Source organism: Sturnira hondurensis, unplaced genomic scaffold (assembly GCF_014824575.4).
Source record: "Sturnira hondurensis isolate 20B ecotype Veracruz unplaced genomic scaffold, ASM1482457v3 Scaffold0004136, whole genome shotgun sequence".
NCBI classification, from domain to species: Eukaryota; Metazoa; Chordata; class Mammalia; order Chiroptera; family Phyllostomidae; genus Sturnira; species Sturnira hondurensis.
The window spans coordinates 52,317,453-52,331,274 of NW_028076767.1; the positions used below are offsets into that span (position 1 = coordinate 52,317,453).

The 13,822-nt window shown below is 36.7% G+C and overlaps 1 protein-coding gene across 1 annotated transcript; it reads right to left on the bottom strand.

Moving 5' to 3' along the window:
* Window positions 1-10,067: 10,067 nt before the first annotated feature.
* LOC118985954 (cytochrome c-like) lies at window positions 10,068-10,483 on the bottom strand. Its single transcript, XM_037044744.1, has one exon. It carries the CDS (start codon window positions 10,447-10,449, stop codon window positions 10,132-10,134), a length of 318 nt encoding a protein of 105 aa, XP_036900639.1. The 5' UTR covers window positions 10,450-10,483; the 3' UTR covers window positions 10,068-10,131.
* Between the last annotated feature and the right edge of the window lie 3,339 nt (window positions 10,484-13,822).

Genomic DNA, 13,822 nt, shown 5'->3' on the forward strand with positions numbered 1-13,822 from the left:
AAAGGATTGTAAGAAATTACTATGAAGAACTGTATGCCAAGAAATTTGAAAACCTAGGTGAAATGGACACATTTCTAGAAAAATATAATATTCCAAAACTCAATGAAAAAGAAGCAGAAAGCCTGAACAGGCCAATAACAGCAGATAAAATTGAAGAAGTAATCAAAAAACTCCAATCACACAAAAGCCCTAGACCAGATGGTTTCATAGGAGAATTCTACAAAGCTTTTAAGGAAGAGCTAACCCCTATTCTTCACAGAGTATTCAAAAAAATCCAAAATGATGGAAGACTCCCAAACTCTTTTTATGAAGCCAGCATCATCCTAGTTCCAAAACCAGATAAAGACACAACAAACAAAGAAAACTTCAGGCCAATATCGCTGATGAACATAGACACTAAAATCCTCAACAAAATATTGGCAAATCACATCCAACAATGCATTAAAAAGATCATACACCATGACCAAGTGGGACTCATCCCAGGGATGCAAGGATGGTTCAATATTCATAAATCAGTAAATGTAATACACCACATAAACAAAAGCAAAGACAAAAACCACATGATATCACTAGATGCAGAAAAAGCTTTTGATAAGGTACAACACCCATTTATGGTAAAAAAAAACAGTCAGCAAAGTGGGAATAGAGGGAGCGTTCCTCAATATAATAAAGGCCACAATATATGAGAGACCTACAGCCAACATCATATTCAATGGGCAAAAACTAAAATCTTTTCCACTAAGATCAGGAACAAGACAAGGTTGCCCACTTTCACCACTTCTATTCAATATAGTATCGGAAGTTTTAGCCACAGTGATCAGACAAGAAAAGGAAATAAAAGGCATCCAAATTGAAAAGGAGGAAACAAAACTGTTATTGTTTGCAGATGACATGATAGTGTACATGGAAAATCCTATAGCCTCTACCAAAAAATTGCTCAAACTAATAAATGAATTTGGCAAAACAATAGGATACAAAGTCAATATCCATAAATCAAGGGCATTTTTGTATACCAACAATGAAACAGCAGAAGCAGAAATCAAGAAAAAAATCCCATTTGATATAGCAAAAACAAAAATAAAATATCTAGGAATAAAACTACCCAAGTAGGTAAAAGACCTGTATGCAGAAAACTACACAACACTGAAGAAAGAAATCAAGGAAGACACAAACAAATGGAAACATATACCGTGTTCATGGATTGGAAGAATTAACATCAGCAAAATGTCCATACTACCCAAAGCAATTTACAGATTCAATGCAAAAGCTATTAAGGTAGCAATGACATATTTCACAGACATAGAACAAACACTTCAAAAATTTACATGGAACCATAAATGACTCCAAATAGCAGCTGCAATTTTCAGAAAGAAGAACAAAGTAGGAGGGATTACAATACCTGATACCAAACTGTATTACAAAGCCACTATAATCCAAACAGCTTGGTACTGGCATAAAAACAGGCACATAGACCAATGGAACAGAACAGAGAGCCCAGAAATAAACCCAAGTCTCTACAGTCAATTAATATTAGATAAAGGGGGCAATAACATAAAATGGAGTAAAGATAGCCTCTTCAACAAATGGTGTTGGGAGAACTGGACAGCTATGTGCAAAAAAATGAAACTTGAGCACCAACTTACACCATACACCAAAATAAATTCAAGGTGAAAAAAAAATTCAAGGTGGATAAAAGACTTAAATATAAGCCATGACACCATTAAAATCCTAGAGTAGAACATTGGCAGGAAAAGCTCAGATATTTCACACAGCAACATTTTTACTGACATGTCCCCTAGAGCAAGGGACATAAAGGAAAGAATAAACAAATGGGATCTCATCAAAATAAAAAGATTCTGCATGGCTAAAGAAAACAGTATTAAGATAAAAAGAGAACCAACTGTATGGGAAAACATATTTGACAATGATACCTCAGACAAAGGTTTAATCTCCAAAATATACAAAGAACTTACATGACTCCACTCTAAGAAGACAAGCAACCCAATTAAAAAATGGGCAAAGGACTTGAACAGACACTTCTCCAAGGAGGACATTCAGAGGATCCAGAGACACATGAAAAGATGCTCAATATTGTTAGCTACCAGAGAGATGCAAATTAAAACCACAATGAGATACCACTTTACACCAGTCAGAATGGCCATCATAAACAAAGAAATGAACAACAAGTGCTAGAGAGGTTGTGGGGAAAAGGGGCCCCTAGTTCACTGTTGGTGGGATTGGAGACTGGTACAACCACTATGGAAAACAGTATGGAATTTTCTAAGAAAACTAGAAATTAATACGCCTTTTGACCCAGCAATTCCACTGCTAGGATTGTATCCTAAGAACCCTGAAACACCAATCCCAAAGAACCTATGCACCCCAATGTTCATAGCAGCACAATTTACAATAGCCAAGAGTTGGAAGCAACCTAGGTGCCCAACAGTAAATGAATGGATCAAAAAACTATGGTACATTTACTCAATGGAATTCTACGCAGCAGAAAGAAAGAAGGAGCTCCTACCCTTTGCAACATCATGAATGGAACTGGAAAGCATTATGCTGAGTGAAATAAGCCAGGCGGTGAAAGACAAATACCATATGATATCACCTTTAACAGGAACCTAAACAACAAAGCAAACAAGCAAGCAAAATATAACCAAAGACACTGAAATACAAAACAGGCTGACAGGGACCAGAGGGGAGAGGGGAGAGAATTTCAGGGGAAAAGGGGAAGGATTCACAGGAACAAGTATAAAGGACACATGGACAAAAACTAAGGGGGCTGGAAATGGGATGGGAGCACTGGTGCGGGTGGGGCCGGGATGGGAGTAAAAGACAGAAACCTGTACTTGAACAAGAATTAAATAAAAATTATATTTAAAAAATAATAATAAAAAATAAAATAATAATAATAATAATAATAATAAATTGTCAGGCACACAAAAAAGCAGGAAAATACAACCCATAATAGAATTTTTAAATCAATTTAGAAAAACAGACCCAGAAATAGATAAACAAAAGTTCTAGACAAAGACAAAATAATTGTCTTAACTATATTCCATACTTCAAGAAGGTAGAGGAATAAGTACCACATTTTGCCATGAACAATGTGCACTTTTTCACCAAAACTTTTGAGGGAAAAACAAGGATGCACGTTATACATGGGTAGTACTAAGTCCATACCTATATAAATGTTTTTAATTCTTTTATTTATGCTTATGTGTTAAAAGTGTAACTCTAGCCCTGGCTGGTGTAGCTAAGTGGATTGAGCAGGGGCCTGTGAAGCAAAGGGTTGCCGGTTCGATTCCCAGTCAGGGCACATGCCTGGGTTGCAGGCCAGGTCTCCAGTGGGGGGTACATCAGAGGCAACCACACACTGATGTTTCTCTACCACTCTTTGCCCTTCCCTTCCCCTCTCTCTAAAAATAAATAAAGTATTTTTTAAAAAGTGTAACTCTAGAAAGCAATAACAATATCCATATGCAAAATAGTACTCTGGAGTACAATAATCAGTTTTGTTTCTAAATATTAACAAATACATAATTGGACTTAAAAATTAAAATGAAAATTTTTTTCCTGAAAGTTTGAGCCAAAAAAGTGAGTGCGCATTATGCGCAGGAGCATATTATACATGGCAAAATACAGTAATCAGTTAAATTATAATCAGTTAAATCGGCTAAATTTACCAAAATACAGTAAATTAGTTAAAAACATGGACCTCACTAACTTCCTAACAGAAAATAAAGGAATTATAAGGAAATATTATGTTGTAATAATATGCCAGCATATTAAGTAACTTAAATGGACATATTTCAAAAATGACAAACTATTTAAACTGAACTAAAGAAATAGAGACTATGACTAGACCTACAGGTAAAACAATAAAAAATAAATAATCTTCCTACAAAGAAAACCCTAGACATAGACAGCTTCACTGTGGATTCTATCAAATATTTAAAGAATTAATATTATGACATCACAAATTCCTCCAAAAAAAAAAGAAGAGAAGGGAACACTTCCCTGCCATTATGGGGGAAATTGGAATGGGGTTTCTTCAATAATGAAAAATAGAATTACCATAAGATCCAGCAATCCCACATGTGGGTATACATCTGCAGGAAATAAAATCACTATTTGGAAGAGATATCTGCCCCCTGTGTTCGCTGCAGCATTATTCACAATAGCCAGGGCCGGGAAACAACCTACCTGGCAATGAGTGAGTGGGTAAAGTAAGTGTTGGGTATACATACAACAGAATCTTACTCAGCCATAAGAAGGAAAAGCTGTCATTTTCAACAACATGGATGGATACTGAGGGCATTATATGCTTAATGAAATCAGTCAAAAACAGACAAATACTTGTTTGTTTCTCATAGAAACAGAGGGTAAAGCAGTGATTGCCAGGAGATAGGTATGAGGGAAATGAAGAGATACTGGTTAAAGGGTACAAACTTCCATTAATAATAAGTTCTGGGGATCTAATGTACAGCGCGGTGACTATAGTTAACAATACTATATTATATACTTGAAAGTTATAAAGAGAGTAAACAAATGTTTTTAACTACAAGAAAAGATAATTATGTGAACTGATGAAGGTATTAGTTAACCTTATTGTGCTAATCATTTTGTGATATATATATATGTCAAATCATTGTATTATATATGTGAAACTTACACATTGTAAGTATAATATGTAATGTCGGTTGTATCTTAATAAAATTGAAAAAATTAAAAAGTAAAAAAAAATGTTTCAAGAATTAAAATGTGAATACCCCTTCCTCCTATTTGAAATGACACCACCTCTTTTTCATACAGTAAATCCAGTATTCCAGCAGTTATTACACATTTGTGTGCAGCACAATCACCTGGAAAGCTTATTAAAATTTAAATTTCCACGCCCCGAATTCTCTATCATGTTCCCAGTGATATTAATGATGTTGGTCCAGAGATCACACTTGGAAACAGCTGCCAAATCCTAATTCCATTAGTGTGGTGTTTAAGGGCTCAGATTTGGGCTTAAATGCTGATTCAACCAGTTACTTACTGCCTTGGGCAAACCTGTAATTCTCTCTAAATCTGTTTCCTCATTTTAAAATGGGCATAATAGTTATACCTATCTCACTTAACTGTTGAGAATTAAATTAGGTAATAGGTATAAAGCTTTTAGAATATTGCCCAGCAAATAACAATAGCTCTGCAACCATCCGTGGTTGCCATTACTGTCTATGCGTGTATTCTGTTGGGAGACAGCAAGGTTATGTGCAGTGTTTGCCATTATGAACTTTGCTGCCATGAACATGTTTATGCACTTCTCCTGGGCCATTTGTGCAAACAACTTTCTAAAGCATATTCTTACAATAAAATATAAAATTGTCAAGTATTAGCAAGTTCAATTTTACTAAGTAAAGCTAAACTGTTTTCCAAAGTGATTGTATCACTTTCCATTAGCCAACAGTAAGAAATAAAATTTCTATTGTGCCACATACTTGCTAATGTTTGGAAAAATTTAACTTCTATTACATTTTTATTGCTAATCTTTGGGTGTGAAATTGTATATTATAATTTTAATTTGTATTTACTTGATTACTAACACGGTTGAGCAGCTTTTTTATACTTATAGGCCAACATGTTTCATCTTTGAAGAAATTCCAGTTTGTGACTTTTGCCCGTTTTTTTTTAAATTTTGGGTTTTTCATCTTTAAATTAATTGTTATATAGATACTTTAGATACTTCTTTTTGTAAAGAAAAAGATGCAGCCCTGGCTGGTATAGCTCAGTGGATTGTGTGTGGGCCTGCAATCCAAAGGATCACGGTTCGAATCCCAGTTGAGGCACATGCCTGGACTGCAGGCCATTTCCCAGCAGGTGATGCACAAGAGGCAACCATACATTGATGTTTCTCTCCCTTTCTCCTCCCCTTCCCCTCTAAAGATAAATAAATCTTTTTGAAAAAACAAGAAGAATTTGTTGCAAATATTTTCATCAGGATTAACTGAGGTTATATGTGTGGATAAGGCATAAGCAAAGAAGTATTAGTAAAGGAGAGTTTATCTCTGGAGATGGAACATTTTTGAAGTCTTTCATTTCTGGGCTAAGTACCTCCTCTCAAAACCCTGTGGTAACTCGGAATCCTCAGTATCTACTTTGGTTCTTTCTCTAGCTCCTACTTACAGGTTAGGAGCCATGGCTTCCACTTTCCTGCTGCTCCCACCAATCGGGCGGATCTCCACTTTGTTTAAGGAACTATCACAGCTTCATCACATTGAAAGGGGCCTACAATGTTTGTTTAAAGAACAATCATGGCTTTATCACAATGAAAATGGACTCGAGTTCATAAGAAGGAAGGGGGGAGCATATTTGCACATACTTTAATCTTTTGATTTACTGCTGATTAGTTCAGTGGTTCCCAAACTTTACTGTACTTTGGAATCACACGGGATCTTTAAAAAATAGTTATACCTGGTTCTAATTCCTCTATTCTGATTAAATGGTAAGGGCTGTGACCTATACTTGTGCGTGTCACAAGCTCCCCAGATGATTTTAATGTGCACTGGATTAGTTCTTGAGACTCAAAAGTGTTATACACAGGCTGGCCATCAGCACTGTTATCACCAGAGAGCTTATCAGAAATGCAAATTCTTAAAATGCAAATTATGAATAAAACCTGAGAATCTTGAGTTTAATTGGTGTTTGAGAGGCTTGTCCACAGTCAGCTTTTGCTCCTATTGTTAACCCTGATGTTAAAATTCTTTAAGAATGTTATCTCTGCAGTAACCCTGAACTACCCCCTACTTTGGTGGTTGCTGTACTCTGACTTCTCCAATTTTCTGATGCCTTTAGCTTTTTAACTTCCAGGAAACGCTCAAATTTTCTTACCCAGTGATGGCTGCTTTCCTGTGTACTAATATGATTGTGAATTCATTGTTGTTCTTATGTATTTTTTCTCATTTCAGTGGATTTATTTGGAGGAAGGAGACACACCTGTGCTCAGTTAGCCATCTTATTCCTGATTTTTAGATTACTTTTCAAGAATAGCAAGGAGTGTGAAGTTCAATGGGAGAAATATAAAGAAAAATTCATAGAAATGATTTAAAAGTTCTTATCCTCTTAAAATTTGGGGTGAGGATAAGTCATTAAATCTACATACTCACATGTAGTAAATACTTCATATACCAAATGACAATTGTAAATAGTGTCAAAATGTGTATATGGTTAAATTTGTTATAAAAGCATATCTGTACACAGATGCACAACTTTACACTCTATTTCGAAGTGTTTACAGATTCAACTCACCTATGAACTCCCTCTTATAATAGCACATAGTTATGCATTTAGAAAAGTTTTAAATTAAAAAATAATGTATATTCATTATAAAAACTTTGGAAAAACACTTCTTATTTCACTTTTTAGAAATAGTAACATTAGTTGCATATTTTTTCAGTCTTTTATTTGTGTATTCACACATTTAAAAAAAGGATAGTTCTATGATAAGTACAAATTTTAAACAGACACTTTTCTCTAAGTAGTTCCAGGAATCGAGTTGTATCATGCCCATTTGGGTAGTTTTTGTGAGTTGGATGAAGACAAATAAATAAGTAAATAAATAAATATTCATTTTTGAAACTAAGGAAAATGGAAATATAATATAGAAAATTAAAACAACCTGCAATCCCATCACCCACAGTATCTATGATCTATATTTTAAAATGTTTCTTTCTGCCCTGGCTGGTGGGCTCAGGATTGAGTGCTGGCCTGCAAAACAAAAGGTTGCCGGCTGCATTCCCAATGAGGGCGCAGGTGTGGGTCGCAGGCCAGGTCCCCAGTTGGCGGGTGTGAGAGGCAACCGAATGGTGTGTCTTTCACACATTGATGTTTGTCTCTGGCTCCTTCTCCCTCCCTTACCCTCTCTCTAAAAGTAAATAAATAATATCTTAAAAAAGAGATAAATAAAATGTTTATTTCTATTTTTCTACCTGTGTATAAGTATATAATCAATTTTTTCACAAAACACCATTAACTGTCATGAACACAAACAGGAACTTCACACTTTGAATTAAATTTGTCTTCCTGACTTTTAACTACAGCCATGGCTAACATTTTAATATCTAGAACGGCCAAGTATCATAACCAATTTTGACAAATTGTTATTTTTTTAACCTACTGGCCAGCAGCCACTTTGCAATTGTTTTATCTGGTCTTGGTATCGGGTGATTCTAACCTCATAAAATGAGTTTGGAACTGTTCCCCCCACTTCTTCTATTTTGTGGAAGAGTATGAGAAAAATTGGTATTAGTTCTTTAAATGTTTGATAGAATTCACCTGTGAAATCACCTGGTCCTGGACTTTTGTTTGTTGGGATGTTTTTGAGTACTAATTCAATCTTCTCCTCAATATTGGTCTGCTCAGATTTTCTATTTCATCATGATCAGTCTTGGCAGGTAACATGTTTCTAAGAATCTATCCATCTCTTCTAGATTACCCAACTTGCTGGCACATAATTAGAGTCCTTTGTCTTTTTTGTTATTTAGTGTAGCTTAAGGTTTGTCAATAATAGGTATCCTTTCAAAAACTGTTCTTAGCTTCCTGTTGTGTTTTGGTCTCTGTTACATTTATTTGTGTTATTTTTCTGCTAACTTTGGGGTTATATTGTTCTTCTCTACCTAGTTCCTTGAGGTTAAAGATTAGTTTGAGATCTTCCTTCTTTCATTATGTTTGAGTTTATTGCTATAAACACATCTCTTAGAACAGCTTTAGTTGCATCCCATGAGTTTTGGTATGTTATGTTTCTATTTTTGTTTGTTTTATGATTTTTTAAAAATTTCCCTTTTGGCTTATTCTTTCACTTATGTTGTTCAAATGTGTGTTGTTTAATTGCCACAGATTTGTGACTTTTCCTCCACTTCATGACTTTTTTAGTTTCAGACTATTGTTCTGGGAAAAGATATCTGGTATGATTTCAATTTGCTTTAATTTGCTAACAGTTGTTTTGTGCCTTATAATATGATTTATCCTGGAGAATGTTCCACTTCATTCTTGAGAAGAATCTGTATTCTACTGCTGTTGAATGGAATGTTCTCTATATGACTGTCAGCTCAATTTGATCTAAAGTATGATTCAAGTCTAATACTGCCTTACTCACTTCCTGTCTGGATGATCTATGAGTTGTTGGGAGTAGGGTATTGAATTTCCCTCCTATTATTATATTGCTGTTTACTTCTCCCTTCAGATCTGTTAGTATATTTGCTTAATATGTTTAGATGCTCTCATGTTGGATGTTTAAATAGTTATGATTACTATATCTTCCTGTTGAACTGACCCTTTTATCACTATATAATGTCCTTTTTTATCTCTAGAGACACTTTTTCACTTAAAGTTTATTTTGTCTAATAGAAATATCTGCTTTCTTTTGGTTATCATTTGTATGAAATACCTTTTACCCTACCTTCACTTTGAGCTTATATGTGTCCTTAAATTTAAAATGAATCTCTTGTTTTTAAATGTAAGAATTGTTAAATATCCTTTGTTTGATATCATACAAAACTACACTAAAATGCCTTTCTTTTATTTAATCTTTATTGTATTTTTTCCATTACCATATAGTCTCCTTTTACCCCCTCCCCCCAGAAATCACCAAACTGCTGTCTATGTCCATGAGTCCTTTTTCCTTTTTTCATTAAGTAAAAAGCAATAGTTTAGATACAGGAAATTTTAATTAAATTGGCACAGTTAGGACCAAAAAGATGAAATGGACACTGCCCATGTACATTCAGGCCTTGCCTTTTAACAGGGTAACGAACACAATTTGAAACACAAGTGAGTCTTGATTTTCTAACAAACAGTGAAGGGATTTTCTCAGTATTTAAACATGTTATTATAACCAGTTGCATAAATCTAAACATAAAACCAATCTCCTACAGGTTTTGAAGCAGAATTTCCCATCTCTGTGAAAAGTTGAGTATTACAAATCAAGTCCAAGCATATTTTTAGAAGGGAAAATATATTATTTAAATCAGAATTGCCCAAAAGAGGCATTCATGATCTAAATTCTGGTGTATACAATCAATTTAAATACGGTACACATAAAAAAAGTCATGAGACATTTGCAATAAATAAAGCAGTGGCCAACTATTACTCATTAGTAGCTTCTTTGAGATAAGCTATCAAATCTGCCCTTTCTGAACTCTCCTTAATGCCAGCAAAGATCATTTCCTTTCCAGGGATGTACTTCCTGGGATTCCCCAAATACTCCAACAGTGTAGCCTCCCCCCAGGTGATGCCTTTGTTCTTGTTGGCATCCGTGTAAGAAAATCCAGGGCCCTCACCTGCCTTTTGCCCAAATAGACAATGGAGATTTCGCCCAGTCTTGTACTTGCCTCCCTTTTCCACAATATGGCACTGGGCACACTTCCAAACAAAAATCTTCTTGCCCTTCTCAAGATTACCCATTTTAAAATCACTCTTTCATTGCATGAAACGCAGAGGTTCCCACTCACAAGCCAGACATCCTACTCTCTCTAAAGTGAATCTCTTAAAAGATGGAGGCATAGGTAAACATCACTCGCCTCCTTGTAAAACCACAGCAAAATTACAGCTAAACTGAGAACAAATATCACTCAGAACCATGAAAAAAATCAAGCTATATGGAAGTCCAACAACTAAGGAATTAAAGAAACCACATTCATCCATACAGGTAGGAGGGACAGAGAAGCAGAGACACAGGGACGTGGAGCTGTCTGGTCACACACCCATGGATGTGGATATAAAACGGAGGGATATCTCAGGAGCAAAGGATCCCAGTCCCACACCATACTACCCAGCCTAGGGTTGCAGTGCCAGGAAGGTAAGTCCCCATAACTTCAGCTGTAAAAACAAGTGGAGTTTGGGTCAGCAGAAGAAACAGGGATTCTCAGGTATCTCCTCTTGGAGGGCCCCTCATACAGACTTACTCAGATGTACTGCCCCTGCGCTCTGGCACCAGGGAAGCACCTTGAAGAGCACCAGTGGCTACAGGGAAGAACTGAAGTATCTGGCATCAGGGTGTGTGCTGGGTGGCATCTTCTTCCCAAAGAGAACTGCAGAGAGCAAGCATTGTTCCTTTTCTGAGCTCTCCCCTAAACAGAGCCACATTGTGGCAGCACCATATCTGATTCTCCATCATTCTAGCTCACACAATCAGCCCTGCCTTGATGATACCTAAGGCTCCACCCCATCCAACTTACAGGTCCACCCAAGCTGGTAACAGTGGCTTTTCCGAATGAATGGCTGTGCTAGGCACAGGTTCCAGATCTTCCTAAATCTGCTCAAAGAAGCAACAGCTGGCCCAGCCCCCATACCTCTCACTAAATGGCCCCAGGCCCAGCACTAGCAGCAGCCATCTGTAAATCACTTTATAGCTTATACCACAGGTGGCAAACATAAGGCCCAGGGGCTGAATCCAGCCCTCCACCTTGTTTTATCCAGCCCAGCACCTTGTTTCTCCTGGGTAGCAGCACCGGGCTCCTTACCCCTGGTTAAAAAGCAGTTACATTTATACAGCCCTTAAAGCCCTTAAATCACATTCAGCCCTTTGAAGGCAACCATGAGGCTGATGTGGCCCCCGGTGAAAATGAGTTTGACACCCCTGGCTTATGCCAAGGGTCCCTAGAGATAACACAGGTGGTAACTGACCTTGGCCTGTACCACCCAGGAAACCCCAGAGCCTCTGCACCCAGCAGAGAGTTACAGACAATGTTGAATCACCACCACCCAACCACCTCCACAAACCACAGAAGGAGGTGGTACAGTCCAATGCTCACAGCCAGTCATACCATCTGTCTGGCCTAGGTTAACACCTCCCAATGACCTGCTGACAGCAATCAAGACTCAACTACAAGAGGAGGGAATACTCAGCCCACACAGAAGAGGCATGAGTACCCAGCTTGGTAATAGAGGAGGCTGTGTCACTGGACCCTACAGAACACCTACTACATTAGGCCACATTACCAAGAGATAAAGTTAAAGAAGCTCTACTTTACTAGGAAAAAACACAAGGAGAATGCCAAAATGAGAAGACAAAGAAATATGGCCCAAATGAAAGAACAGAACAAAACCCCTGAAAAAAAAAACTAAACAAAATGGAGATAATCTATCAGATGCAGAGTTCAAAACACTGCTTATAAGGACACTCAAGGAACTCAGTGGGTACTACAACAGCATAAAAATGACCCAACCAGAAGTAGAGGAGACATTACTTGAAATAAAGAATAATTTACCGAGAAACAACACTAGAGTAAAAGAAGCTGAGAATCTAATCAATGATTTGGAACATGAGGAAGAAAAAACATCCAATTAGTCCTGCAAGAAGAAAAAAAAAATCCAAAAAGTTGAGGATAGGGAGGGGTCTTAGGAACAACTTCAAGCATTCCAACATTCTTATCATAGGGGTGCCAGAAGGAAAAGAGAAAGAGTAAAAAAATTGGAACTTATTTGAAAAAAATAATAAAAGAATACTTCCCTAATTTAATGAAGGAAATAAACATACAAGTTCAGGAAGCACAGAGTCCCAAACAAGATGGACACAAACAGAACCACGTCAAAACACATCATAATTAAAATGCCAAAGGTTAAAGATAAAGAGAATTTTGAAAGCAGCAAGAGAAAAGCAGGAAGTTACCTACAAAGGAATTCCCATAAGGCTGTCAGCTGATTTCTCCAAAGAAACTCTGCAGGCAACAAGATACTAGCAAGAAGTGTTCAAAGTGATGAAAAGCAAGGACCTGTGCAACCTTGATTACTTTATCCAGCAAAGCTATCATTTAGAATGGAAGGGCAGGTAAAGTGCTTCCCAGACAAAGTAAAAGTAAAGGAGTTCATCATCACAAAGCCATTATTACATGAAATGTTAAAGGGACTTATTTAAGAAAAAGAAGATCAAAACTATGAACATTAATGTATTGTTGGATGCGATTTGCCGATATTTTATTGAGGATTTTAGCGTCTATATTCATCAGCGATATTGGCCTGAAGTTTTCTTTCTTTGTTGTGTCTCTCTCTGGCTTTGGAATGAGGATGATGCTGGCTTCATAAAAAGAGTTTCGGAGCATTCCATCATTCTGGATTTTTTGGAATAGTCTGTGAAGAATAGGTGTTAGCTCTTCCTTAAAAGCTTTGTAGAATTCTCCTATGAAACCATCTGGTCCAGGACTTTTGTGTGATGAGAGTTTTTTGATTACTTCTTCAATTTCATCTGCTATTATTGGCCTGTTCAGGTTTTCTGCTTCTTTTTCACTGAGTTTTGGAAGATCATATTTTTCTAGAAATTTGTCCATTTCACCTAGGTTTTCAAATTTCTTCGAATACAGGACAGCTACATGCAAAAAAAATGAAACTCGAGCACCAACTTACACCATACTCCAAAATTAGCTCAAGGTGGATAAAAGACTTAAATATAAGTGTGAAACCATTAAAGCCCTAGAGGAGAACATTGGCAGGAAAATCTCAGATATTCCACGCAGCAATATTTTTACTGATACGTCCCCTAGAGCAAGGGTTATAAAGGAAAGAATAAACAAATGGGATCTCATCAAAATAAAAAGGTTCTGCATGGCTAAGGAAAACAGTGTCAAGATAAAAAGAGAACCAACTGTATGGGAAAACATATTTGCCAATGATACCTCAGACAAAGGTTTAATCTCAAAAATATACAAAGAACTCACTTGACTCCACTCAAAGAAGATGAGCAACCCAATTAAAAAATGGGCAAAGGACTTGAACAGACACTTCTCCAAGGAGGACATACAGAGGATCCAGAGACACATGAAAAGATGCTCGATATCACTAG

Coding starts and splice junctions, on each gene's coding strand:
- LOC118985954 (XM_037044744.1), bottom strand. CDS start 10,449: ATGGGTAATCTTGAGAAGGGCAAGAAGATTTTTGTTTGGAAGTGTGCC.